This window comes from Crinia signifera, chromosome 3 (genome assembly GCF_055691185.1).
Source record: "Crinia signifera chromosome 3, ASM5569118v1, whole genome shotgun sequence".
NCBI classification, from domain to species: Eukaryota; Metazoa; Chordata; class Amphibia; order Anura; family Myobatrachidae; genus Crinia; species Crinia signifera.
The window spans coordinates 230,444,178-230,472,035 of NC_139219.1; the positions used below are offsets into that span (position 1 = coordinate 230,444,178).

Genomic DNA, 27,858 nt, shown 5'->3' on the forward strand with positions numbered 1-27,858 from the left:
CATACTACATGTGGCTGTACCTTGCATCCGGAATAGAACAGATATACAAGACAAACAGCATCTTGTCAATTTCAAAAAAGTGCCCATTCAGTATTTGTTTTTTACATTTACAATCAAGGGCCTATGTTTTATTTTCAAGCAAAAAAGAAGAGGGGTATGGGAAAATAAACTGATCATAAATTAAGGCAAATCCGGGATAAATGGACAAAGAAAATGCAATGTAAGAGAACTTACTTCAAATTAAGCAATTCAAGAATATGGTTTGCTGAAATTAAAATATTTCTTTGTTGTGCAATGGGCTTTTAATGCATTGAGTTTTACACATATGATAAAGAGTAGAACCACTACAGCAATTGCCACAATTTCTGTGCTGGGGTTTTGTTGTTGTATTTCTTTTGTTGTTTTTGGTGATGCATCGGGAACCCTCCAATGGTCAATAATCCACAAGTAAAAAGCATTTGCGTTTCCTTTGTACAGTAATTTATTAGCATCAGATCTGTGTGTAAATTGATAAAGGCCATGTGACTAGTGAATAATACACAGTGCATGGAAGCAGCTATTTTGTTGGCTGAATCAACATACTGTACATAAAAATGTAGTCTACTGTTTCACAGGGGACCAGTGGCATGAATAGAGCACAAAAGTGATTTATTAATTGTATTATACACATGTAATATCACATATCCTCAAAGCTGAAGTGGATTATTTGTGTAATATAAATTGCATTGTTATTGAAATCTTTATATACTTGAAATTGGAATCAAGGCTTTTAATGGCAGGAGGTTTTTCAAAAATGAAAACATTTCAGTACAATTTTTTTTCCCAACAAATTTAAGTGTAATGTGCTGGAACCAATAAAACTGTATAAAAAAAAATAGGAACCAGGAAAAAAAGTATAAGTGCAAATCCTAAACATTTACAGACATTAGATCATAGAAACTGTATGTTGGCTTATTACTTGTACATTTTAGAATTGAAATGGGTATACTATATCCTCTAAGAACAGGACTCATTCTACCAGTGAGTTTCACCTTCATTTGTTTAAAAAAAACAAAAACAAAAAAAAACTGATTGGTTATCGAGTCTTTCACTGTTCACCAGTTTCTGAAAATGTCATCCAACATGTCCCTAGTATGTCTGGTCTCCCTGTTGTACAACTCTGATTAATAAGATGTTGTTCCAAAAATAAACATCAGAGCTTAACAACGATCTTCATTTGCTATTTAGCTGTAATGACCAGAAAGAGAACAAACAAAAAAAAAAAGTTAAGTGCTTTGCAGCTAGTGTCTACCACAGCATCTGTTGTATAGTTGTGCGTCTGCAAAATCCGGTTTAGAAAATAGAACACTCTATTTCTTTCAGTGAACCACAATAGCTAGGGTTGAGGATCTATGGTCATGAGCATTGTGTTTCTCTATCTCCCCAATATACGATTAATGGATGTTTAGAAAAATAACTGCCAAATTATTAGCAACGGTTATTAAATAAGTGCTCACGGGGATAAAAAGACAAAACATTAATTATTTCAAAAAAATTGTGTCCTCAAATTATTTAATTTGCTTTAGATATAATCTGTGCAAGACCAATTCAATAAATTATTTTAAACTACAATTTCATTCTCTTTTGGAAACTTGAGGCATTCAAGTGAACAGTTCATAAGGATCGATCCATTTCATACTATATGGGTTTAATATTCCATGTTACTTTTTCTGTTGTTGCATATTTCATATAGAAGTAAACAAATAAGCAGTTTGCAATATTTCATGGACAGCACTAAAGAAATAATAAGTGTTGCTAAATATTTATATATATATACACATGCTAAAAGGATATGTTCTGGCCAGGATTGTTTGCTTATGTAAAACTTGGTAAATGTGATGAAGGTACAGCACAAACACAGGACAGCAGCAACAGGTAGACGTGTGTCTTCAGTGGACACTTTCAAACACTTGACAGTCCCCCGAGTAGCCGGTTCTAAACAAACAAGGCTTTCCATCTGTAGGTTTCATAGAGAAGAGCTTTCTTCAGGAGTTTGCGCTGTGTAGAAAATTCAGCAATGCCCAGATTGTATTCGCTCTCCTTATAATGTATTATCTAAAGACCAAACAAGTTTAAAATGAATAATAATAAAAAAAAGATAAAGCAAGACAGTTACAACTGGCATGATCCATTAATAAACACATCATTGTGATGAGAGTATATAATACATATAATAAACACGTCACTGTCAGTAATATAGTAGGAGGATTACCTAGACGGATTACTTTTCTTGATGAAGGGCTTCAATAAAGGCTTCAAGTTTTTCCTGAATTTCTCTTACTTTTTCTGCAGGGAAAAAAAACAAACAAAAAACAAATAGTTCAGTACTTTAATAATCCTATACACTGTTGATGGACTCCGAGGGTTTTGTATTGAAAAAGATGAAGGGATTATGAGCCGTCAAATAAATACATGATACATAATGTAATATTTAAGGCAGTATTGTGTTTAAAATATAGAAAGTTTTTGAAGTGGATTTTATTCACATTTTAGGTCCCTGGGGCTTAAAGAAGTGCAAAAAAACTAGAGTTAGGTTTCCCTAAAATCACATGTCTGGGCGGCACAGCACCTGCTCCTCTGTATTACAGAATGGATGGCCATCAACAATCACTAATCCTTGCTTTTTCTTTTAACCTAATATCCTTATTCTCCTCATAAGTGGTGGAAATTCATACCGGTCAATATCAACATAGTCTCACCATCCACAGTTTAAGCAGGGAATTAAAGACTTTAAGACGCCAAGAATCAATCTGGTTAATACAGATAATAAATAGAAATAGAACAAAAGGTGCCCCATACACGGTCCGACTTGTACTTTGAGATGCGCGCTCCCGCAGCATCTCATAGTACAGTACAAAAAGTATGTGCTGCACATACTGTTTGCACATGCTTTTCATTGCATCGCATGCACAAGGCATGTGATGCGATTCGTGCTATTTACGCACAAGATGGACGCTCGCATCGGAGCATGTATGGGCATGTAAAGTTCTAAGCAGGTTATATATTCATAAAGATCCCTACATATTAAGTCAAACAAACATACATATGGGTCTTCTGAGTCTGGAAAGAAACAAAATACCAGGGGGAGGGGGGGCGCAGCGGAGTAGAGGGAGCCGGGCAGCGCTGAAGCCAGCTGAGTTCAGCAATTAACTAAGCATGGCTGCCCGGCTCTAAACTGTGGCAATGTCAAGAATTTTCTGGGCTTGCCAGTCTGGGCACTGAGGCATAGCCCGGAAAATTCTTGGGTTTACCGCTGAAGGAGTTAATATAGACCTTTAAGCTTTATATCTAGTTGCTTACCGGAGAGAAGTAAAAGCTCAGAGGTTAAAAGGTGTGGACAATGTAAGTGTGGTACTTATGTAGTATCTGGGCGTCCGATTTAGAAATCGGATCGGATCGCATCGCATGCGACCAAATCGTATGTGATGCGATGGTCAAGATTTTTCCATAGGATTCAATGTTAAAATGTTCAATGAGTCCATTTTAACATAGAATTCAATGGGAAAAAGGGGTCCTTTTCCTTTCCCCACTATCCAAGTGGGCATGGAGCTGGATATAAACCTGTGGCGAGCGCAGCGAGCCACCGAGCCCGAAGTGTGGCGAGCGTAGCAACCCCCCTAGGGGACACAGAATACTTTTTAAGAAATATGCGTCCGCTCGCCACACTATATAAAATCAACTCTATGCCCACTTGGATAGTGGGGAAATGAACAGGACCTTCTTAACATTGAATCCTATGCAAAATCGCATCGAATCGCATCTGATTGTATGCCTTAAGGTAAGGCATACAATCACAAAATCGGCAGCCCAGATACTACATAAGTAAAAAGTGTAAACTATCCCAGTTTCTATAATGCATACTAGGAAAGGTTAAATGTGTACAAGATTGTAATTATTCACACACCAGGGTCCACTAGGAAAGCTCCCACTGGGCCAGCCAGGCATAACCAGTTGGGTTGGGCCAATTTATGTCTGCCATTGCAGCAGTGGTGCCAGAAAGCCCCATTCTTGGCACACCAAGTTTCAAAATAACCTAGTCTAGCGTTGGGCGTCTTATTTGCAGAAAATGCATCTTAGGGCCTAATTCAGATCTGATAGCACAGCTGCGAATTCACAAGCCAGACAATCATCCTGTGATAAATCCTACTACTTTTATTTTTATAATTACTGGCCTTATGCAAGTTGATTAACAGAAAACGGGCATTTAGTGGTGGGAACAGCGTATTATCTTGGGGAAAACGCATGCGTAACCACACATTTGGAGGGAAGGTGCATGATCTCAGCTCCAGCCCCGATCAGTCTGTTCTATTGCACCTGCAGAGTAAGCCCTGCGCACAGATATCACACACTTAAAAAAAAAAAAAAAAAACAGATGGTGAGCAATTGCTGTATTTTCAGCTACTGGTTGATCCAACTAAGTTTAAAGCAATTTGCAGGCTTGCACGGGGTGGGATTTCACTCTGTCGTGGTGGCATATACCTGATCGCAGGGCTCCAAAAATGATCAGCTTAGCGATCAGGACTGAATTAGGCCCTTCGTTACAACACTGTGTGACACTTGTATATCTGTGTATGACTGAGTCTGACTCTGGATATTTGTGTTACAATGTAGAAGCCGCAGATTTTTTCCAATACAATCTATGTTCTGCTATGCATACAGACTCAGTAACCCACAATACACAAGTGTCATATCAAGTTAATCAGCACAGGCCTCTGTATCCTACGGTAGTTGCATTGCTTTGTGTCCAAGACACTTTTTCTGCAAAAAAAAAAAAATAGATGCCCAACGTAATCAGGAGTGGCACCTGTGGGATTATTTCTGCTGTCGTAGTATTTCCAATTCAAGGTTTAACATGTTGTACCTTCAGGCATTTCTTCATATCGCTGTTGTAAAGCATGATTATTACAGCTAATGTCACTGTTTTGTCTGGTTTATCCAGTTTGGCCACTGTACTATGACCTGTCCCATTGACAGGACATTTTCACCCACAGAACTGTAGCTTTCGCAATCTTTCTTTTTTTCAGCACCGCTCCTTGCAACCGCTAGGGCAGGAGTCCTCAACCTAGTCCTCAAGCACCACCAACATGTCATTTCTTTACCCATTCATAGTTCCATAGTTAAATCTATTTTGCTGGGTCAGTAATTATCCCATCCCTTCCAGAAATCCTCAGAAGTGCATTTGCTTCCTTTAAAATTGGCCTGTAGCGCAATAACATAATAAAACATCCTTTGAGGTGACAAAGAAATCATAGGTGAATCGTAACTGTACCACAAATAAATGTTTTCAGGAGGAAATCTTTCCAACCCAAATTGGGCTGGTACTTATTCAAGCCCAACATGCAATTGCTTAAGGATAATTGAAAAAATAAAAATAAAATCAAGTAGTGTATCTATGAATAAAATAACACATAAAATAATATAATGCTTATTTGATACAGTCAAAATATCAGAGGTGCCCCTGAGGAAGTCAAATTAGCCCATTTAATGCCAACACAAAACTCACTGGATGCATAGAAGACTCTAGTGGGGCCTACACACGGAGCGATTTAGGGACATTTTCTAAGCGATCTCAATAGAAGGCTTAAAAAATGCCCCTACAACGCTCAGTGTGTAGGGGTCATAGCAACAGCAATGAGCAGCGCCACGTGTCGCTATTGCCCAGTGATCAATATCCAGCATGCTCAATATTAATCGGTCAGGGCCAATTGAATTGCCACCAATAGGTCATGTTTCTTTTTCTTCTGGGAATAAATTGTAGTGTGAGACATAGCGCAGATGTATTAAGCCTGGTAAAGTGATTACGTGGAAGGTGATAATGCACTCAGGGCCGGCTCTACCATTAGGCCGCTGCCTAGGGCGCCACAAAGTCTGCCTATCAAAAATTAAAGATGCCTATGAGGATCCTTGATGTACTTATTGCAGGTGGCGGCTGCAGAACATCTAAAACCTTACCTTAATACTTTCCCTTGAGGCTTACTTCCCTACTTTGCTGCCCCCTTCTCCTTGTACTCTGTTGTGGGTGGCAAAGGGGGGCCTCCATAGAAAGCAGGGGACTTGCCCACCTTCCCGAGGTGGGGCTGGGAGGACCACCCAATTTTTTGGGAGCCTCCCTGCCATTCCAGAATGTTTGTCAAGTATGCCTTTTGTTATTGGTGGCAGTATGGTATGGGGGAGTAAATTGAAGTTTTGCCTAGGGTGCTGTGAAGCCTTACAACAGCCCTGAAAGCACTAGCCATTCAGCTGTGTTTGAAAAAAATGACAGTAAGGGGTTGATTGGCTGATGAGTTATCACCTTCCACTTTAACACTATACCAGGCTTAATACATCTTCCCCAATGTTTTTTTTCTGGGTACATATTCGTAGAATTGTGCGGTGTGTATGTGTCGAGACTGACAAATCCTTAATCTAGATTCTGCAAAATTTTCTTTAAACAAAGCATCTTAAAAAATGCTTAAAGCCTGACAAGACCATTAGCATACCAGGCAGAGATGCCATTCACTGTTTGTGTCTGTACAGATGAGGTTATTTAGTACTTCCTCTGGCCTTTGTCCCATTACAGTCACTGCTTACCTATGTCTAATTAGACTGCACCTGAGCACACGCAACCGTCTCTTAAACAAGAAAAAAAGGTAGTTTCCTGCTATTTATTGCTTTCGCTGTTTAGACAGACTAAACAGAGGAGATAAATAGGATAAAATCCTGCAGTTTAGGAGGGAGATGTAAATGAAGACACTGACACATTAGGACAGTGTGCAAACGTCCTATACATAAATAAGCTCAAGGTCTAATATATAAAAGAGGAACAAGGATACCACCCACATGACAGGAAACAGCAGCAGCTGGCTGGCAAGGCCGCATCTTGTACTTATCCTGTACTGGCAGCATGATAAATAGCAGAAAAGCCCCCGCATTACAAATAGAACCATAAAAGGTGTGTGCCACCTGTATCACAACCGGATCATCTCAGTATTCCACATCAGCAAATGAGGGGAAGAAACAGTGTTACATTTTCATTATTGGTGGTGTTTAGAGAATTGTGTGACAAGCAGCACAATTTATTACTCTGTGATAAGGCTGTTCAATATTTCCTCTGCATGACAGCAGCACCCGTTGTAATGTCTGAGCACTATGCTGCTTTTGTGGCAAATATCTGCTAACAACTTTTTATATAAATAGCTAATAAACCAGTGATTCTTAAACACTCAAAAACAGATATATCAGCACTTGACCCAATGGCCACAATTATCCAATTAGTAAAATTATAAATGAAAAATAAGATTATGGGGGATATTCAATCTCTGGTGAGCATCTCCCGTTGGGGAGATGCCCAACGGGCCCTATTCAATGCTGTCTTCCCCGACAGCATTGAGCAGGGTATCTAGGCAGAATGAGCCCGACATCATAAGCTGTCGGGCTCGTTCTGCCGAGAACGGACGGAAAGTGACGAGCTGCCGGCTGCAGCTTGCCTCTTCCCGCGGCCACACCCCCTTCTCGCTCCCCAGCAGGTGGGACATTGAATCCCACCTGCATGTTCTCGGTCAAACTGACCGAGAACTGGACTGGGTCACGGTGGTCGAGCAAGCTCGACTGCCGTGACCCCCACATTGAATACCCCCCTACATGTAGGATTTCTTGCGTTTTAGAAGGAAATGCCCGAATCCCAAAAGATAACAGAACAAGTTAGAGCATATAAATTGTGCTAGAAACAAAAATGATATAATATAAAATAAATGTATTACACTACATATTCACTGGCCAGTGACAATTAAAATTAACAGACAACATATAAGAAATATAAATTATAATATACAGTGATTAGCCTAAGATCATCTTTTGACTCCATTAGCAGACATATCTAATTGCATCCCATCAGGACTGTCTTGTAATCTGGTGGGACTGCCATGCTATGAAATCCGTATGTATCCCTCCTATTATCCCTATAGATTGTAAGCAGGGCCCTCCTACCTCTATGTTGTTTTACTACCCAGTTTGCTTATATTTTCCACTGTAAAGCACAACGGAATTTGCTGCGCTATATAGGAAACTGTAAATAAATAAAATAAATACAGTACATTGGTGTTGTTAATATTCCAACTGTATTAATTTGTTATTTTGCAATGCCTATATACTAAGGACCATTAGTACAGTCCTGTTAGTCCTGTGAGGGAGCGGACAGTGGTTAGATTTTCTAATGTCCACTTTATGGGAGAGAAGAGTCTCTTATCCCATGTCTGGCCAGATGGAAATAGATGGAGGGGAACAGTTCTCTTTTCCTGCTTGCTGTTAGGGCCCCAGTCAATTTGGATAAAGCAGCATTGGCAGTGGGGTCGTTTTTACTTGCTTCGTAGTGAAATGCAGGTAGAGAAGAGACCCACTTGAAAATTCTAGAGATGATGTCAATCGGTTATGACTAGTTTCTCTGCCTCTTATCGGTATCAGCGGCTTCCTCAAATAGCAAACTATCTGGTAATACCAGCAGAAGAGGGGCGGCAATGTTGCAGGAGTGCGCATCATCGCTCATTGCTGACCAGTTCACACTAGGGGCTTTTGAGATGAAAGCAGCTCAAACGACAAAACTTAGCTGCTTTCAGCTCAAAGTCACCCAGTGTGTGTGGGCCTTTATGGGGAGTACAATCTAGATGACTGGCAAACAATGCAATGTCTTAAAAGATTTCCCTTACACTCTCAGACAAACTATGCAATCTTGCAAAAGTGATCACCAGTGGCCACATCCAGAAGTATGCTGTTAACAGCAAATTAAATTCTTCCTACATGTTCAAAAAGATCAGTAGAAGTGACAAATGTCCAGCGGGAATGCGCATCGGCATTGTGAGAGGGCGCACACACTGGACAATGTAAATGATTGGTCGTTCAGAACCAGTTTTCATCGCCCACATAGTTTGGAATGTCGCCTACTGTGTATGTAGCTTTGGATTTAAGAGAGGTGTCCTGATCTAAATTGCAATGTAAAAATAAAGCTACCCAGTATTGCTACGTGCAAAAGCAGCCATTTGGGTTATTGCTGCATCAAGTTCACAAACTTTTCTAACTACTGTTAACTTAGCAGTGAAGACTGAAAGGAAACCACCCAGGCTGCCCCTAATGAGAGAGCATCAATTACCAAGAAGGAAAGATTTATAAATGGGAGGGCATCTTCTGTTCCCTAAAGACAGTAAAACAGCTGTGGAGTGAATGGACAGTCAGCAGGTCAAGAAAACATTGTGCCGGAGTCCCCTTGTACAAAGTGTGCATATTCCTAGCATAAGAAAAGGGGTCAAGATTGTAACAGTATGGCTGGGTGCTGGCAAGAAGCTTTCTCCCATCCTAATGGGTGCACTGCTCCATCCAGTACTAAATACAATGACTGCCTCTTACAGCACTGCTAAAAGGCTATAAATATGTCCGTTACTTTCAATGCCTGCTCTAGGAAAGCACCAAACCTAGCCACATTATGGCAATTCACATGGATTGTTTGTGCTGACTTCGCCCCTATATACTGAGAATACATAAAAAGCAGCACAACAGTTATAACAATGCACACTTCTGACCAGGTAAGCACTGTACATAAACAGTCTGTGGAACGGGTGCTGTCATAGCACAAACCAGTCCCTCTCTAGTCCACTGGTTGTTCAAAGACATGTTATCAGTTCAACACAAGCCAGAACTTGCACTTAATGCCCACCGTTATCTACCTAAATGGCATGTCTGGTCGCTGATGAATGTACTAAAAAGGTGCAGAGATCCAGTTTTAGAGTCTGGCTCCTCATATACAACACCAAAAAGAGCAGAAAACTGAATCTTTCTCAAGTTGGATTTGGAAATGAAGTAACCCAAACATATACTCCAGAAGATGTAATGTAGTCCATGGGGAAAGTAAAGTTCTTTCTGTGTGAAGACTATAGACCTATAACTGCCAAGAGACAAAAGCAGGAGTGCTCATACCTTTATCGGAGGTTACACAATGAGTTAATATTTAACCCATTCTACACCTAAGCTTCTATATCACTTTCCCACCTGGCCTTCTGTGGGACCAATACAAAACTGAAAACAGTCAGAACAAAAGCATAAAAGATAATGATCTGGATAATATTACAATACAAACAAAAACCATGATGCACCAGCGGCGGTAAGTGGTCTGAAACACCCCTGATGCTGGGTACACACCGGGCTATATATCATTAACAACATTGACAATTTTGTTGTATACATTAGTGCAAACTGCAAACTATCTAGTGTGTATGATAAATGTTGTTAATGATGGGCGATCAGGGAATCGTTGACACCCCCCCCCCCCCCCCATATCTTTAAATGCAGCTCAATCTCGACTATCTAGTCGACAATGCATGTACGGATCAGGGGGCGGGTGACATCACTGATCAATATCGTTAACCATATCAGTCAGTGTGTATGCACTATATTGTTCTCCCTCAACATCGGCGGTATAGGTGTGTAGCATCGGTATATGGCTACTACCGTCTTGTAGTATAGGCCAGGAATATAATGGTAGGGACTGTACTTTTTGTGTTGTGACCTTCACTGGCTGCCAACTCCAATTAGGCCTCTAATATGTATGGTAGAGAAGAAGTGAAAGAGACATGGATATTAGTTGAATAACACACATATTATTACATGCACGCTCAGCTAACAAACGACTTGTTTGTTAGCTGAGTGTGCATGTAATAATATTACTTGCTTAATTGGTTTTCGGATCCGTGAGCAGCTGATACCCTGTGTGCTCGCAATTCGTAGCAAAGATATTCACAATAGGTTTCTTTATATGTGGCCAAAAAGAGAAGAAGTCACAAGCTGTTGGTCAATGGCCACATGCGCTATAATAAGCGGTTTTATTGCACAAATCAGCCAAAAAATGATGACCATGCGCTGACCCGAATCATTAATCATGTATAGTTTGTACATCATTTTTCTGCAGTTTGGGAGGTATCCAGATAGAGTCATTTAGCCACACATGGATGGGGGAACCTAGTGGTGCAGCCAGGAACAGAAGCTAAAGAGATCACATAGGGAGCAGCCATCCGATACACATCTTACTATACAAACAGCAGTGATAGCTTACATGAGGGAAGCGGTTAGGATTCTAGCCATTTATCTACTGCACAGGTTCTAAACTCAGTCCTCAGGACTCCACACAGTTCAAGTTTTCCAGCTCATTTTAAAATGTGATAGTTGGTGATACACAGTGCTCCTGTTGGGGTACATGGAAAACATGACGTGTCTGAGAACCCCTGATCTATTCTATAGTGCTGCAGATATGTCCACATATACATCTACCCTTTATGCATTATAAATCACGTTATACATAACTTGTGAGCTTTGTAGTGCAAGGCATCTTTTTCCTTTAAATAGTGTCTTAATTGCTGTCCATTACCAGCTGCCCCCCCCCCAAATCTCCCAAAGTATATTAGCCAGCATTAGCCCCCTTAAACCAAATTTTTTTTTGCATTAATGTTTTCATGAAAAAGTCCTGTTTATAATATTAATACTGTGAAACATTGCTACACTATGTTTCACAAACCTTTATCAACCATGTGTAACCGCTTTCTATCATTAACAATCCAAAGCTATTAGGCTTTGATATAAATTTATCAATAAAATTTTTTTTATTGGTTATTATTATAAGATTACTATAAGATCAGATACTATGAAACCGTTTTGGGCAGATGTGGAAAAAATGCTGCAAATTAAAAATACTGTTAAAAATATCATCAATTAACAAAATACAAGGAGAATTAACAGAAGAGAAATTGACTTCAAAAACAGGATTATTCCTTCTAGGTACGGTTGCACAAAGTCGGATTCAGTATGATTACATTCATGTGTAGGATTAACCAATCATACCAAAGAGGTGATGATGATCATTTTCATATGTAAGTTGAAAAACTGGGCGAGGAACAGCCAAACTCTGGTACAAATGTGAGGTCTAGGAAGACCATTTCATGTCACAGGTCACACTCAATGCAAGACTGGGCACAGCACCAAGACACAAATTAGTTATACTGCATCAGCAAGGTCTCTCCCAGGAAGCGCTTGTGAAAAAGCACAAAAAAGGCAAGATTAAAAGAATCTTAGTGCATCAGGTGAAAGAAATGCTTACTTTCCTTAAAAATCGGAAGATGTACAGATGTCCAAAGGGCTGGAGAACGGTACAATAATAAGTCTACAAGCAACAGTGAAAGAAGTGTAGGGCTGCTTTTCAGCAAATGGAGTTGGGGATATGGTCAGGATTAATTGTGTCCTCAAAATGAAGAAATACAGGCAGGTATTTATCAATCATGCTTGTGTCTAATTGGTTCCAAATTTATTCTGCAGCAGGACAATGACCCCAAACATTCAGCAAATGTCATTAAGACCTATCTTCAGCATTAAGAACAACAAGGAGTCCTGGAAGTGATAATATGGCCCCCACAGAGCCCTGATCTCAACATCATAGAGTGTCTGGGATTAAGGTAAAAGAAGGATTTGAGCAAGCCTACATGCATGCCAAACGGCAGGCAAGGGAGGTTTGTGGAGTGACCCACATGCTAGAATGTATACATGTTTGGTATTACCTGAAGGATGTATATTTGTATTATATCCTGCTATTGCATTACAGTGCAATTTAGCAAAATTGATGTTTATATGAATTACTCCAATGCCAGTTTACTCGCATGCAAGTGGATGAAGGCTGTATTATAATTACGTGACTGGCACGGACTACATACATACTGTTTGACTGAAGCGATGTGCGGACCCTATTTGTGTGTTGTCGTTTATATTGGTTCTAAAAAGGAGTGAAGCACCTCAGTGCATATACACACACAGACAGACAAAAAAAATGTGTTTTAAACCCATTTGGTTTAACTTGGTTTGAACCAGCCAACTAGTATGATTCCAGTAAGATGGTAGATTTAGGAAAAAGTGCATATCAATGCCCACGGCGGAACTCCTAGGTGCGCCATATTGTGTTCATAAAGGATACAAACATAGAATTTGATGGCAGATAAGAACCATTTGGCCCATCTAGTCTGCCCATTTTTTATCCTTCAGGTAATCTCAACCCTTGTTGATCCTTATTTCTTTGTAAGGATATTCATATGCCTATCCCAAGCATGTTTAAATTGTACTACTGGCTGAGCTTCTACCACCTCTGATGGGAGGCTATTCCACTTATCCACTACCCTTTCTGTGAAGTAATTCTTTCTAACATTTCCCCTGAACATTTCCTGGATAGGAGGACATACTGTGTTTGTACTATTTGTATCAGTCCCAATATTTAGGAAAATGTGCAAAAGAAGGAGGATGTGGACTGCAAGAGATAAGTGAGCAAGATAATCAAACCATTGTCAGGGTTGCACATTTAAACAATCATATATCGCAAACAGCAGATGCATTTGCAATTAACAGTGAACCATCCCCTGTATCCAATGACAGACTTCTCAGAAATTACCTATAAGAATAATGTTTAGCAGTTGTAGATATTTATTCTGAACGCAGGGCAGGAACCAGGAGGGGGGGGGGGGCTTGGTGGGTGCCACCCCGGGTGCTGGATGTAACACAGAGGAACGTGAATGCAGGGAGAGGTGTGTGTGTGTGTGTGTGTGTGTGTGTGTGTGTGTGTGTGGGGGGGGGGGGACAACTTGTCGAGCAGAGCAAGCACTGCTGGACAAGCATCCTCACATGAAAACCCACAGATCTTCCATTTCACAGGACATTCAGTTGTTACTATCCATCCATGCTGTAACCACAGCAAACATGCCTGTCCATGGTCATGGGAGGATAATCATTCACTAAGGACATGAACTACATCTGTGTAGAAGTTGCCAATAAATACAATGCGTGTCCTCACTTACTCACCAACATATAAATGAGTTCTTCCCTTCCTTTTTGTTGAGAAACATATTTTGCTACGTTTTTACATTAATTACTAGTTAATGATACTAGTCACATACATGCAGCAATTAAACCCAACATATCCACAAAATCATGCTAATGTAATGTTCTTCATGTTTTACAACTGTAGACTTATTGCTGAAGGACGTGACCAATGCTTTACATGCAATCTTTCAGGAATATCACATGGCTAATCACTGTGAGCCCTTATTTAATTTTACACTTCCATTATATCAATGTAGAGCTGTTCTGACGAATATCTCTCAGCAACAAGTTAGACGTTAAGTTGTTAAAGATAAGAGTTGCCTTTAAATAAAAAAGGAAAAAAAAAATCAGACATGCCTCAACAAGTGTGCTGTGTGCTGTGAATGGAGAGAGCTGATCTTTCAAGACACAACGGCTGCTGCCTGGGAGACATGAAGGCTTCCATTGGCAGGAACAGCAAACACAGGCAGGAGGTCAGACACGCTACTCTCCCACAGCCTCTAATCCCTCAGAGCAGCCTTAAAAACCTGCACACTGGCGCCATCTTGTGCACTGGAACGGAACTAGTCAAGAGAAACAAAAATTGTGTGAAGAATACACAATATAACAAATTACACGTGTATTCTTCTTTACCTCACCTGTGCTCCTGTCCTGCTCTTCCCTTCCTCTACTTCATCTTCAGTCTCCTCGACAATTTTGACACCTACTTCTGAACTGATGCTGATTTTATTTCTACCAGCTATACCCCTATTTATACTGTATTTTTCAACACACCCTGTACGTTACCTTGTCATTTGTTTGCTATGTACGGCGCTGCGGACACTTTGCGGCGCCTTATAAATAAACGTACTACTACTACTTGGGGTTTAAATACTTCATTAGACAAATGTTCACAAAAAGGATGATTGAGGGAAATTATTATATTTGCAAACGGGACACTGAGCGATATATCGCTCACCACGAGCTATATATCGCTCTGCGATATATCCCCCGTGTGTACGGGGCTTTACAGAGATGTTGGAACTCAAAGGGTTAACAAAAATATGTGCAATTATTATAGTGTGCAATCTAGCACTGTGCACCTTCCTCTTTCCTGCTTGGGAAAGCGCTCTGTTGTGGTGCTTCTAGCACAGTCTGGTTTGTATCTCACAGCTCAGATACAGACCAGACTGCTAAAAAGTAATTGAATACTGTAGGTATAAAATATTACCGGTATATAAGCTTGTAATAACATTTCCTCATATACTGAATAAAATACAATTACAGAGAACACAAAATAAAACCCATCACTCTAAATAACAAAATGAAGCCACATGACCTAACTTGCTCTCTGTAAGAATAGATTAGTCCAGTAATACCAGACTGCACTAGTATCACTGTGGATAATCAAAGACGTGGCTTATGACAAAACAAATTCTTCAAATTTCCACCCGCCAGCTTCTGTACATTGTACGTTTAGGTTCTGCCGCATATAAAGGGATATATTTCAAGTTTGTATTGTGTCAGAACAGAAAACCCAACAAAGCCACAAACATTCCTTCTCGTCTACTACTAAAGCTACAGCTCTGAAACACATTTTGTAGGGAATGCCTCTGGCGAGTGTGCGGCACATACAGCAGTGACACCGATCCTGCAGCTGATTACAGCCTGTCTCCTGCACAGAACACAAAGCTTACACTTTCACAGCTTCCCTATCCATGGAGGGATTTCTATGTGTATTACCTCTGTGTGCTCTGACCGCTGCCTACCGCAATTAGAATTTTAGCTAGAGGGACTATTAAATCTAGTTCTGAAATTATTATTTAACTTCTATTGACCTTGATATGTGGAAAAAAATTTACACAAGTCATAAAAGGGAATCAATTTGAAGAATTTGAGAAGTTGCCCATACAGACAGAAAACCGCTCCGTGTAAATGTGAAATTCCCGAACCATCGAAGAGTTTTTGCGGTCTGTGTAAATGTGAGTAGCTCTGACCCTTCAGCACCTGACACAGGCTGATCGAGACCCGTGCTGACCTCACAGAGCCTTCCTGAAAATGCCTGCGATTTTCCTGTAAATGGCAGGATTCCTCCCCCAAACATTGGCTTCCTATTAGTGAAGCTCTGACAGCTTTGCATTTATGATCCATACATATTCTCTAACACTATTCACCCTTGTGCACGCGTGATGTGTACAATACACAGGCGCAGTCATTCGATAATTGATCGATTTGCAAATTTACTAATTAACAATCAACTCTGAATCAGGTCATATATGTAGTGAATAAATTTAAACTAGTCACTAGTGATCATTCTAGCACTCCCCATCTGTGAAAACCTATGCAGTTCCTCTCCCCTGCCTGGGGTATCGTTGTCTGCTGTGGTGTTTCTAGCACAGATCTGGTTTGCATAACAGTGCTGATATACAGACCACACTGTGCTAGAAGCACTACAGCAGACAGGGACACCCCAGGCAGGGAAGAGGAACTGCATAGGTTTTCACAGATGGTGGGTGTTAGAATGAACACTGGTCACCTGTTTACCCAGCTAGCACAGGAGATGTGAGAGGGGAGGTGCAGGGGAAATGCAGCCAAGAACAGTGTCATTCTGGTTCCACCCACTGCTGTATAAATCAGTGTTCTGCAGAACTATACAGCAGAGCAGCCGAATAACGGCATCATGCAACCATACCAGGGAGTGTGAGGAGCCACTAATACCTCCTGAGGTTGTCTGGGAATCTTATATAAGAAACTCTGATGCTCCAAGGGTGCCTGGTATATAAACTCAGCCATACAGGCCAGAGCTGCACCTTTGAAAAAGTTTTTTGATACGACGAAAAACGCATAAGGAGCGCTTATATTTAATTTCACTCAACGGACACTGCAAGAACCTGAAAACCTACCCACACTGAACCAGCTCTAAGTCCTCTTTTGTCAAGACAAGACCTGCCCCCACTGCAGCATATTGGGACACAAACAATAACACCTACTATCCAGGATACAGATATCCGCATCATCGTGAGGTACCATCCTTATTGGAACTCTAAAAATCCCTACAGTGGCATCCTAATCCGTATATGGACAAGTAAGGTGACCGATCCCACCAATTGGACATTTGTGGCCAAAATTCAAGGACTGAGCAAACTAGGAACAAGCGGGACATATCAAATTAATATAGTGTCTATTTATGTGAAATGTTTATTAACTGTTTCCTTAATGTGCACTTATTTTTTTTTTTTTTTTATTAAATATGGTTCAAGATATCCAATTGTAGTTTTTAGTGCTTCATCCTCCCTTTTGTTTTTCATGCAACCATACTGCCCACTTCTCTCTGGGGATGCAGGCCCATCCATGAGGCTGGCCTACTCTTACCCGATTGCTCCACGAAATTCAGGAGTCTACTAAACAATTCTGGGAGGTTAGTGTTGTAGGATTTCATTCTTGAAGTATTACTGTTCCAATAATTAATAAAAAAAAGCTAAGGGGTTAAAAACAGATGGGCAGAGATGAGCAGTGAACTCCAACATGGCACCATAAACACGAGGTGACTTAAAACAACTGTACTGTGGCGGTAGCCTATTACCTGCGATCGTTGATTGCGGGTATTAGGCTCGCCAGGGGCTAATTCGCCCAAATAAACTGGGACATGCTGCAGATTATCAGGAATATGTTTTGTCTGCCTCAGGTCACCAGAGTAACAGGATACCACCGTTAGTGTGAGTCATATGTCAAATAATAGTGCTTCCGAAAAAGGCCATGGATTAAGTCAATCATTTTTATTTGATAAGTACTTGAGGTCATATACAATACATTTTCAATATGTACTGTATGGGTGTGGATCATTAGGTCGACAAATGGAAAAGGTCAAACGGTCAACATATGCAAAGGGGTAGTGCAGAAAAGGGCCAACATTAGTTTTTGAGGTTTTTTTTGTGTCTATGTCAACATAGGTGGACATTGTACCTAATGCATGTGTCGACCAATAATAGTCAACCTATTGACTGTCGACCTAATGACCGCTGCTTCAGGCAGTCATCAACCTGAGGGGTCACAGTAGGGTGAGGTTTAATCTCTCCCATACACATATTGCTGCATCAAGCAGTAACTTTGATAAAGCTGCTTGATGCAGCAAACGCGCCAGAGAGAGAGATTGCACTGCATCTTACTGTGACCCCTGAGGTGGACGGTTATGGTATAAAACAGACTGACTCATGATAGACAGTCATAGGGGCGACAGGGTCAAAGGGGCGACATGAGTTTTTAATGCTTTTAGGGTGTTTAAGTCGACATGGACACTGTCAAAATGTACCACTGTGCTCGCCATGCTTCGGGCTCAGTGCCTCGCTGCGTGCGGCACACTAGTTTATTCTCCCTCCTCGCCTTAGTGGATGGTAGGGCATGAAATACTGCCTGTCGGCACATGTCAGCTGAAATTTTGTAACAAAAAAATCACGTTAACCTTTTCCATGTCAACCTTTTGACCATGTTAACCTATTGCCTGTCGACCTGTAAACCCTGTCAACCTTTTGACGCCATCCACCTATTGCGTGTTGACCTTTAAACCAGGTTGACATTTTGACCCTGTCAACCATTAATGGTTGACCATATGACCGTCTATCACGAGTCATTCTATGATCAGTCCGGACACCGAGGTGGATGACTTCCTGAACCAGCCCTGGGAAATCCTTCCATTACAAACTCTGGGTTACAAGCCATTTAAAGCTGCATACCGCACACTGTACTGCCAGTCTCTGTTAATGCTTGATCCACAAGTGACACACTGGACATCATCCCTGTTGCCAGTGATTGACACTCCATGCTGGAAAAACAGAGTAGCAAACCCCACTCCCATGAAAGGAGGGCAATAACTATTGCATCTTCTAACAGTCACAGGCTTCCAGAGATTGCCTTTTGGGAAGAATAGAGGCACGATAGGAACAGACAATTCTCCCCACAATGTTTTAAGGGGTTCGCCTACAGTGTTTGAGTATTTATGATCTACATCTGGTTCAGTGTTTGGATTCATTTCACAATAAATTTACTAAAAAGTAATAAAATCAATAATTTTTATATGTTTATATTTTAATGGTATCCATCTTAGTATATTATCGGTGCCCTATTGTGTTTTCTCTTTGGTTTTTGATCATAAAGGACTAACTACCCTTTTGGAGCAGCAACTTTGTAAAGCAGTGAGTGTCATTGCGCCCCCACCGGCCATTTTCCAAGGGCCACATTTTTTTTTTTCAATTTCAGAAACAGTCATCCTAAACACAAACTATAAAGCCACGAACAACAGTCAAACAGTTTGTAACAAGAGAGATACTTGTGAAGACCATATAAAAACTCTGCTCATGACTGAGGAACACTACTACAGAAGGTCTAACAAATCACCTAGCAACAGAGACACAATGAAACACTTATACCCCAAAACATAAGTAATAGAACATAGCAACTATGCTAATTATCACCAGCAATGAATCGAAAGCACATCAGACATGCCTGGACAAGTGCAGACTTCCAAATCCACTGGCTGTAAACTGCTATAATTTCCTATTGCATAGAATACAGGTGATATCCAAAAGTGGGACAAATACTTTTTACGATGCATTCTGATCTAGAAAATCAAAGTTCTCATACAGTGGGTTAAAGTAGTATTGGTCATTTCCATTGTTTAACATGATTGATCTAAACCCCATCGACCAGGCATCTGGATACCAATCATTGGCTATCAAACCTCCAGTGCACTGGATGTGCGCAGAACTCCTCAGGGCCACATATTAAACCAGCAATGTTCAAGTAATGGCCAGGATATACAACGTGCCATTGGGATGATTGGGGGATGGTGTGTGCATGTTTTTTTTTTTTTAAATCAATAGTAAAATTGAAGTTCACCTATACACATAAGTTTTCTGGTCTCTTTCCACTAGACCAGTGGTTCTCCAACGGTTGAATCGGACACCAAAGTGGGTCGCAACTAAGGCCAATGACGTCTTTAATCTCTCAGTCATTGATCGAAGGAGTCTGAAAAATCAGTTGAATTGTCTGTTACTTCAGACTCCTTGCATCATTTATTAAAATAACTAATATGCATAGAGTGTGGATTTTACACTTTACTCTCTGCTGATGCGCATTACTATACTGTAGCTTGCTGAATCGCTCTGGGCACAAGTAGATGCCATACTGAGATGTAATCAAGTTTGCGGACACATTTCTGAATAAATACCTATAAAGTCCCACTTGCCATGTACAGTGAGGAAATAAGCAAAGCTTGTGAGGTGCAGAAAATAAATTCTGAAAAAATGTGAAGCATAAAATGATGCAGTGAGATTGGAAGAGGGTCTTCTTGAGCAGTTAGTAAAATAAAATAAAACATTCATTTATTTTAAACTGCATGCAAATTATATGGTATAATTTCTTCCTCTAGAAACCAGAGTTATTCATACTAAAGACTTATCATATATTAACACATATATAACATTAATGAGATGCGCTTAGCATCCCTGCATTCTGACTATCAACAGGACAACGGTGCTGGAATGGCACCCGATTCCCGACTGCTGGCATCCCAAACATAAGTATGCTGGGATCGGTAGCATTGGGGTGGGGGTTTAGATTAAGGCAGTAGGGGGTGCTTAAGTTTAGGCTGCAGGGAGCGAGGGTTAAAGATAAGATACTTAGAATGGGGGTAGGGTACAAATGTTAGGGTTAGCCACTAGCGGGGCGAGTTAGGATGTGTGTGTGGCGGTTATGCTTCGGTTGTGGGGACGCAGGGGAAAGGTAGATATACATATCTGACCCCTGTTAGGATTTTCCTCATTGGGATGCCAGCGGCAGTATTCTGAATGCAGGCATTTATGCCGCCAATCATCTGTATTTATCCCACATAAATGGTCAATGGGAGATTATTTTTAGATGTAAGCCAACAGCAACAATATAGAAGTGTGGGGATACCGGATGCTACTGCACTTACTAAGATCTTCTGCTAGTTGGACCCTCTTTCCTGTTAGCAAGTTAACTTTCTTATCGCCGTCTTCAGCAAAGTCTTCCAGCACCTCCTTCACATTCTTCTCTAACCGCCTTACTGCATTAAAGAGGGATTATAGAAACAGCTTAGTAGGTAGTAATAAGCATATACATCCATTCCACCTTAACTGAAGTTAGAGGTGCAAATTTCCAATAATACATAACAAAATAGCAGATTTGTATAGAACAGTCAAATATGGCAAATTGTTTATTTTATGTCGTATTTTTTGCCCCAATCACAATTTAATCAGGTCTAATAGTTCTCCTATAAATCTGTAGCCCTCAAACACTCAGGATTGCTTTTACAAGTAATTATACAAGAATTTTTTGTAAAGTTTGCAAATATCTTCCAAAAAGTGTCCGTGAAACGATCATGACTGCAACAACCACTGCTCCTGACCCTTCTCATTATACTGTATGTGGTGCATAGCCCCCAAACCAATATACACGGTTAGAGAAAAGGTGAAAAACACTATAGTACAGCTACACCTGAATTGTTAAATGACACAACCAAACACTTCCACAGCTATCATTGATTAAAGAATGGAGTGAATTATTGGATGTCATGTAGAGCCTGGTTCAAACAAATGTGTTCATTCGCATTTGGAACCTGTGAACTGCTTAAAAAATGCTGATTGGGAAAGTCTATGACAAATGGTCTAGCCTGATCTAAACTTACACAAACATACAATTCAGGCTTTGTACGGATATATTGATATAACCCATTAACTATATATGCCCAATGACTTAATAAAACAGATAACATCATTTAGCTGTATTGTTTTAGAAACAACAAAATACACTTCTGCATATCATTGCTGGAGTCATTCTTTCTACAGATGCAGCCGTGTACATCATTGCGGCATTCCGGCCGTGCATGCTGGGTTGTCATGTGGAATCGCCGTGCAGCGATATTGCCGCTCAATGTATTTCTAGGAGTCATGGGAGCGAATTAGAAACACATGCATTTTGACGGGATCACGCTACTCACACGTGGCGGTTGGCACAGTAGCAATGAGCGTGGCTATATCTGTACACAACTGTGCTATTTGGATTTTGTTTTGAAGCAATTTGTTGAGGATGTAAGAAAATAATTCAAATTATAAGCAAACGTTTCATCATTCTACATCCACAGTACAAGATATGGATTTCTATCCTGACAATTATTTCTCAGAAGTTTCCTAGAGACCGTTTAGAAAAAGAAACAATGCACTAAGCAAGCGTATATACCCAAATCTGCAAAGATTCTTTTGGATAGGATTACTGCAGCAGTTAGGGCATTTTCTACCAGTTCTGATTAACCAATGAAAATTCTGATGGGATCTTGATTCGGATCTGTGATTGTTTCTCCCCGTAAAAGTTGTGTTTTGAGACCATTCAGTTCTACAACAACCTGATACCCCTTTTAGATCACATCTAATTACTGGGTACAAGCCGGTTTCTTACCGGCTTGACCTGGTTATTAGTGCGATGTGAAAGGGGTTACCGGGTCCTGCAAACAGGTAGCAAAACGGCAATAAGAACCGGAAAAAAAAGCAGAGTTCTTAGTGGTTCTTTGACGTGTTGCTGTGAAGTGTGAACGGGTTAAACAAGTCGAGCCACCCGTTTCCTGTTTACACTATGGAGGAGGCAGCACTTGGAGCAGCGGCAGGTCCAAGCAATGCCTCCTCCTCCGCCCTGATGACATGCCGGCTCCACGTCATGCCCCAGGATGACGCCAGTGAACTGGCAATAATTATTAATGCTGGTTCGCTAAGGGAGCTGCGAACATCCCAAAATTCAAAGTTGTACCAAAGCTAAACCATTTCAAAGTCCAGGTGCGACCATGCATTTTGTTATGTGAAAGCAGTATTAATAAGCCAGCAGAACCACTCTGTATTTGGGAACCTTAACATATAAATGTGACACGACTAAACGCAAGAACAAACACACACACACACATATATTTCATTCTTTATATGAGGCATACAGTAGGTAATCAATACATTATATGGATGGTTCTTTTGGGTTTCAAACCATACCTTCAGAGTTTGTAAGCTGCTGCCTTAAGGTGTTTGCAGTGATCCCCAACATCCTCTGTATTCTCCAGAACAGGACTACATCATTGCACTCCAACTAAAATAACAACATAAAATCAACACACAAAAAACAATTACATTAATAATGAAATATTTCCAGACCATAAAAGCAATAAAAAATGTTCTGAAAAAAATAAATAATAAATAACAAAAAGCCTAAAACATGGTGTTTTACTTAAGTCTATTCAGAGGTGTCTGAACAGAAAACAGATACGCCTATGTAAAGATGCCCATCCACTAGTGCGACGTATTGCATGCTATACCATGCCAACTCACATGACAGGTCCCGGCCAGCTGGACCACATACGAAACATCATATGCGATCCCAGTCATGACTGCAGCATCTGATAGATCCTTGTAGAAGACATGACTATCTCCAGCTCCGATCTTAAGCGCAGGGATCGCACATCAGATCTGAACCGGAGGTAAACGTGTGACATTTGACACACTTCCTTCAATTTCTCAGCCAGATGCATAAAAAGGGCCCACATTGTACTAGTGGATGGACACCTTAACGTACATTTCCATCTGCACATAATGGTGATCTGTATATTACCTCGAATAGTCATCTGAAACAGAGCAGCCTTACGCCTAACTTTCTGTATAGCCGGTGTCAGACAGAGGCTGCACACAGGGGTAAGGTTAGTGACACATCCCTCTGAGGGTATGTCTATTGATACAAGCACAGAAACAGAACCCAATGTTTGAGCATAATTTGCCTTTCTAAGATGTGGCAAAAGCACCTGAAAAAGGGGGAACATTTCCGAAATGTCAAGTTTAATTCTATGCTTGTTCTGGAGATTTAACAATAACTAATGCCATGATTCAGTTGAAAAATGTAAATTCAATACACTTTTAAACAAGGCTATCAAGAGAAAGTACATTGTTATTGGTAACCTAATACCCCTTTCAGCCATACATGAAAATCTCTGTTTCCACATATGGCTATAAACCCATACGTAAAACACGCATTAACACGTGACTAGTGTATGTCGGAAAAGGGTCTTTCACTAGCGGATGGAGCCTAAGCACCTGCAATCGACTGGGGTCACTAAAATCCTGGGATCAAACCTGGGAGTGAAATCCTGTGTAGTATGTCTGAAATGGGTATAATGTAGCTAATGTAATAGTGTCGCTGAAATGTAGAAACCCTGCAGACTATTTATAGAAGGATGGCTTCAGCTGATTAATAACCCCTATATACAAACCGGTAGAAACCATGTAGGGGATTTACAGTATCCAGTACACATACAAAACAAAGCCTAGTAACTGAGAAGGAACTAGTGGCATCACGGAGGCACAGGCTCGCAGTGGATGGACACTGGTTCCCTATAACAAAATTGCCTTCCCCACTGTGTGTAGGTGTCAGGAACACTAAGACCTTATCAACAGTTCATCATGCATTTGTCAGTGAAATGTCACTTTATGTGACAAATATCTTACCTCCGAGTCTACAAAATGTCTCTGATAGTAGTAGAATCCTCTTCTACAAAGGTTACAGTGACCAAGAGCAGATTTTAGGAAATGCCTTCTGTAAACTTGGTGCCATGTGTCTTTGATCTGGTCAAGTATACAGACAGGATGGTTTATGCAAGTCATTTATGAGATGTTAAATACAGTGGTCTGTCAGCGGTAGCCCCTTCAGACAGGGCAATCCTGCTCCAGGTACCCATTCCGGAGGTATAAACCTCAAACCTCATATACACACTTTCACAATAAAGGATGGCACTCAGGAGACTTGAATAGTGCAAAACAGTGCTGTATTTACATGTCAGCAGTCGTCTGTTTCGGGGAACGTATCCCCTTCCTTAGGACTAACAAATGTACAGGAAATATATATATATACAGTGTGCAATAAGCATTAACTTTTGTAGCAAATTTTTAGAAAGAGTTTGTCCTAACCGGGATCTCGAAAAAAACTAAAAGGATCTCAGTAAGAATAGACAAGAACTTATTACTGGTCGGGTGGGATGCAAAGACAAATTATCGAAAATCCCTTTTGTAATGGAATTTAATACCAAAAGTAAAAACACTGTAAAGAAAACCAAACACCTATGGAATATTGTAAAAACCTGACCCTGACCTAAAATGTTTCCAGAAAAAATGACTAATGCCCAGTTCCACACGGGGAAGAAATAACAAGGAATTGGCCGTGAAAATCAACATAACGGGATTCACAGCAACCCAAGGAACATTTCTTGTCCCAGGTTACTGGTAATTTTAAATGTTTGCAGTGTACCGCATGCTCATACTTTACTCCCGAGGATAATTTTAATCATCCACAGTCTGAGAAGAAGATCGGGATAAAATGGCCCTTAACTTGTTCCACAAATTTTGTAGTGTATACAATCACATGCCAATGTGGGCTAGTATACGTGGGCAATACAGAATGTGCTTTTAAGACCCACATGGCCCAACATCATTCAGCGATCAGGGCTGCCTTCAATACCAGTAAGAATAAGCAGCCGGTCGCCTGTCATTTTTTTTTTTAAAGAAACATACCATGGCAACATTAAAATATCACATGGTTAGTGTTCCCTCTAGAAATGAGGGCGGGCAGGGCGCCGCTGCATGGGGGCAGCGGCAGGGGGGGCAGACTGGGCCCGCCAATGTCACAGTTGTGGGCGGTCCCGGGCAGCCGACGTCACTAAAGGGACGTGCCCGGGCCGCGACGTCACTAAAGGGGGCGGGCCAGGTGGCCGCCGTCACTAAAGGGGGCGGGCCCGGCAGCCGCCGTCACTAAAGGGGGCATGCCCGGCCCCGCCGAAGTTACCGTGCTGCTGGGGAAGCGCTGGGAATCACCGTCTAAGGCGGCGCTGCGCTTCCCCATGCACACAGCCAGGGCAGGCACCAGGCTGTTTTAGCGGGGTGCTGCTAGCAGGACAGGGCGCATTTTGCCCTGTAAAAATCGGGCAGGGCACAGCGCCCCGCTAAAACAGCCTAGCGGGAACACTACATGATAGACAATGTACAGCATCTATCACAGGTAGAGATAGGGGCAAAAAACTGCTGCAACTCAAGGCGAGATGGATATTCTGTCTGGATACCGTCTCATCTTGGGGTCTAAATGAATCCCTTAATCTAATTATTTTTTTTTTTTTATAAAAATCCCGTCAGGATAAAAACTATTTTCATAAAAATCCTGTTAGAATAAACAGTTCTCTGATCAGATCTGGGCCAAATAAAATTATAAAGGGACACAGAGCGATTTTGTGCTCTTTTCTAAGCAATATGGCTAGATTGCTTAGAAAGTAAGCACAGATCTCTCCGTGTGTATACCCCAAGCAAGAATCATACACGGTCCGGCATGTTGCAATTGCCTGTTAACTAAGTCAGTGCATGCAGTCAAAATCTAGTCAAATTGCTTCGAAAGTGACTGCAAATCTCTGCGTGTACAGAATGAGAGATAGTGAGCGAGATCTCTCACTGTGAACCAGTACCCTGGATTTTCTTTTTTTGCTTAAGCAAAATTGCTTAGGACAAAATCACTGCATGTGTATGTACTCTCCGTGGTAGATCTGGACACAGGGAAACCACCTACCCTAAATTGCTTAGCACACATCTCTACATGTGTATTCCCCCTTAAGTCAGGTAAAATCCCCTATATAAATGATATGGTGGATGGTAAAAGGGCTCAAAATATTAGTAAATATAAATATTGTAAATATTGTAATATAAATTTTCACCAGTAGGTGGCACCAACACATTTTTTTATAGGTATATAATAACGTTAGGTAAGTTTTAACACATGGATTTAATATTTATAAAGTTTTACATGTGGCTGTTTTTTTAGGGATAGGGGATGTCTGCAACAATGCACTTTAGAAGAATATTTTAAGATTTCATTAAAACGTGTTATAAATATTCACTTTAATACATTGCATATGCACAGCATTGCACTAGATTGATGGCAAATTAGAACAGATTTTTGCACTTTACATGATGATTTGGATGTAAATTATGTCTAAGTATATGTAACAGAGTTTATAGGTTTATGGCAGTTGACATGGTGCCGGGATGACAGGATGACGTCACTTCCGGGGTGACATGGGTCATGTGACCGGAAGGGGCAGAGTTACCGGCCGGATGGAGCAGGCTCTGCACACAGAGAAACAGTGGGCTGGGGTAAGTTAATGTTAATCGCCCACTGTATATTTACTGTATATCACTGTACATTTGTTAGTCCTGAGGAAGGGGATTCATTTGCACTATTCTTCAAGTTTCCCGAGTGCCTGTATTAAGGAAATTATATACACACACACACACACACACACACACTATGTGGAGAAGTGCCAAAGTAATTTTTAAGTATCAAATTAATTCTGCCTATCTTCATCTGATGCTCACCAAAACAGGGTCGACTTCTACACCACGGGTTTCCAGATTCTTTCTGACAGTGGTGACTTCATCACTGGCAAGATACGCTGGATGGTCCTCATTAACCTTCAGCATCTTTTCAAGCTCATTTTTGGTTTCATTCCGTACAGTCTTTAGTGGAGGGACAAAGGTTTCAGATAAAGGTCAACGGTTAACGCATGGTGAAAACATTCTGATCATCTGACCTTACCTGCTCTGGAGCACGAAAGGTCCAAGAAAACCACCTCTCTTTCCAATCTGGACCTACCATATCACGTATGACTGATTCAGCTGTAAAATATTAATCACAAAGAGAATTGACAAAGGCTTTTAAAATCAACTACACTAGTCAGTAAATAATGACTAGAGACTGATAAAGCGAGAACAGGAAAAAGTTCAATGTGTCACAGGGATGAAGCACACATCAACCAAGCACAAACTTCACGAGGAGTAATCTTCCTTAATCAAAGCACTTCTAAAAAGCAGGAAGACCATCCTTCAATTATCCAAA

General features: G+C 40.8%; 1 protein-coding gene across 5 annotated transcripts in view; it reads right to left on the reverse strand.

The window, feature by feature from the left end:
- Positions 1–1,054: 1,054 nt before the first annotated feature.
- OPA1 (OPA1 mitochondrial dynamin like GTPase) overlaps positions 1,055–27,858 on the reverse strand; it is an 82,515-nt gene continuing 55,711 nt past the window's right edge. For all 5 annotated transcript variants that reach the window (XM_083177579.1, XM_083177581.1, XM_083177582.1 and 2 more), the window contains 7 exons: positions 27,559–27,638; positions 27,339–27,479; positions 24,435–24,551; positions 22,935–23,028; positions 20,861–20,971; positions 2,252–2,325; positions 1,055–2,094 (listed from right to left, as the gene is read on the reverse strand). In XM_083177579.1, the coding sequence (XP_083033705.1) occupies positions 2,261–2,325; positions 20,861–20,971; positions 22,935–23,028; positions 24,435–24,551; positions 27,339–27,479; positions 27,559–27,638 (608 nt within the window). In that variant the 3' untranslated portion in view covers positions 1,055–2,094; positions 2,252–2,260. The remainder of the gene's footprint in view (positions 2,095–2,251; positions 2,326–20,860; positions 20,972–22,934; positions 23,029–24,434; positions 24,552–27,338; positions 27,480–27,558; positions 27,639–27,858) is intronic.